At 49.7% G+C, this 2,500-nt stretch overlaps 1 protein-coding gene across 9 annotated transcripts in view; it reads right to left on the minus strand.

Annotated features, from left to right (window-relative positions):
• The window catches only part of arhgap9 (Rho GTPase activating protein 9), a 68,600-nt gene that overhangs the window by 20,804 nt on the left and 45,296 nt on the right, over positions 1-2,500 (minus strand). For all 9 annotated transcript variants that reach the window (XR_006031044.1, XR_006031045.1, XR_006031043.1 and 6 more), the window contains one exon: positions 1-277. This exon is cut by the window's left edge. Coding sequence is in view for 6 of the 9 variants with exons in the window: in XM_042088132.1 (XP_041944066.1) it covers positions 85-277 (193 nt within the window). In the remaining 3 variants the exon portion in view is untranslated. The remainder of the gene's footprint in view (positions 278-2,500) is intronic.

Consider the following 2,500-nt stretch of genomic DNA (forward strand, 5'->3'; position numbering starts at 1 on the left):
TTGGCTCAGAGTCCTGTTCCAGTCCCTGCTTCACGCTGTGTTCACGCTGTGTTCACGCGGTGCTTGTGCGCTCCAGAGCCTGTGTCAGTGGGAGCCCATCGGCTCGGTTCCGAAGATCCGATCGCACTCACTGAGGATGACCTCCACGGCCTGGTTCTGGTAGACCATGTTGATGGCCATGTTCCCATTGTCCTGCTCCGCTCTCATCAGGGTCGGCCCAAACACAATACCGATGTTCTGGGTCGACATGCGGTTGAAGTCGGAGTTCTCCATCACCCTGAGGGAACACGACATAGAACCAGGTGAGAAAGAAAAGAACGAAGAGAGTGATAGAGCAACAGAGGAGGACATGAAAGGACGAACGAGAGACAGAGAGAAAAAGGGGAAAGACACAGAACATCACTGTTATTATGGTTTGTTAGCATAGCATAGCATCACTGTTATTATGGTTTGTTAGCATAGCATCACTGTTATTATGGTTTGTTAGCATAGCATAGCATCACTGTTATTATGGTTTGTTAGCATAGCATCACTGTTATTATGGTTTGTTAGCATAGCATAGCATCACTGTTATTATGGTTTGTTAGCATAGCATTACTGTTATTATGGTTTGTTAGCATAGCATAGCATCACTGTTATTATGGTTTGTTAGCATAGCATCACTGTTATTATGGTTTGTTAGCATAGCATTACTGTTATTATGGTTTGTTAGCATAGCATTACTGTTATTATGGTTTGTTAGCATAGCATCACTGTGGTTAGCCCTTCCCATGTAGCACTACCTCTTGCAGCACACTATCAGAGATCTGGAGGCTTTTTAAATGCCCCTGTCTGGTCCTGCTTTTTAAATGCCCCTGTCTGGTCCTGCTTTTTAAATGCCCCTGTCTGGTCCTGCTTAACGAAGCACTACAGCCACAGCGGGAGCTGGAGAAGTGACTCGGCAGAATCCGCACTGTAACTGGACGTTGGCCAGCAAGCCTGGCATATTAAAGATGTGTCATTTCCTGCATCTAACATGACTGTAGTCTATTAGTCACCACCACTCTGTCCTGGCGGATTCCACCGTAGGTGGCGAAACACAGATTAGAACTTCCAGGGATGACAAATTAGCCTGATCTTGCCCAGACCCCTGACAACATAATGACCATTGGTCTTAACTGCGCACCGCAGACAAAAATGATCAGCTTCTTTATCTTGACACTGGGGGCCAGTTTCCCATCTATTCAGAGCATTCATTTACATGACACCAGAGACATTGAGACTACATTGAGACTACATTGAGACTACATTGAGACTAGTGCTGCATTTGAAAAAAAAAAGCTTGTAGTCTAAGACTAGGCTGAATCCATACAGTACACAGGAAAGAGTGTGTGTGATGCATTGCTGAATCCCAGTGCAGGCCCGCCATGGCACTCAGGTGGGTCAGAGAGAGCCGCAGTAGCTGCCCCATCCAGGGCCCGGGGTCACATGATGTGCCTGGGGTCACATGACGCCCTTTTATAGATGAGCAGGAAGAATTGAAGGTTTTCTTTAGGATTATGTAAATGCAGGCCACAACTAGAAACCATAGGGAAATCACCCCGTGTGACATTCACTTAAGACTGTGTGAGTGTACGTGTGCGTGTGTGTGTGTGTGTGTGTGTGTGACTGTGTTTGTGTGTGTTAGGGAAGACACAGGAAGGGGTTAAGGCCACAGCATGAGGCATTCTTCTAAAAATGCCATTCCCACCGAGCCACAGAGGCAGCCAGCAATTGCTCAAAACTTCCACATTAAAAACGGCAAAGGGGGGGAGGAGTGTGGTGGGGGGGGGGGGAGGAGTGTGGTGGGGGGGAGGAGTGTGGTGGGGGGTGGGGTGGGGGGGGGAGGGAAAGGGACACAAAAAAAGTCGGGGAGCGAGCGAGAGGTTCCAGTGGTGGCGGCGGTGGTGTTGGTGTGCCTTCCAGCAGACGAGCCGCAAAGGCCCCACGAGAGAGGCAGAGGGAGGGGGGGAGAGAGAGGGAGAGAGAGAGGGAGAGAGAGAGAGAGAGGGAGAGGGAGAGGGAGAGGGAGAGAGAGGGAGAGGGAGAGAGAGAGGGAGGGGGAGAGAGAGAGAGAGAGAGGGAGAGGGAGAGGGGGGGGAGTGACAGGAGAGGAGTAGATTTAGGGGTAGAGATGGGAAAATGGGAACCAGAGAAGGGGCAGGGAGGAGAGAGAGAAAGAGAGAGAGAGAGAGTATGTGAGAAAGAGTGAGTGAGAGAGAGAGTGTGAGAGAAAGAGAGAGAGAGAGAGAGAGAGAGAGAGAGAGAGAGAGAGAGACAGTGTGTGTGTGAGAGAGAGCGTGAGAGAGAGAGTGTGAGAGAAAGAGAGAGAGAGAGAGAGAGAGAGAGAGAGAGAGAGAGAGAGAGAGAGGGAGGGACAGGGCCAAATCCTTCACAGAGCCACACCTAGACCAAGGCACTAAATTTACTTGTGACTCCAGCGCCAGGTCATTTTGGTGCAGCTTTGAAATGGCTTGAAGTC

This window comes from Alosa sapidissima, chromosome 4, assembly GCF_018492685.1.
Source record: "Alosa sapidissima isolate fAloSap1 chromosome 4, fAloSap1.pri, whole genome shotgun sequence".
Taxonomy (NCBI): domain Eukaryota; kingdom Metazoa; phylum Chordata; class Actinopteri; order Clupeiformes; family Clupeidae; genus Alosa; species Alosa sapidissima.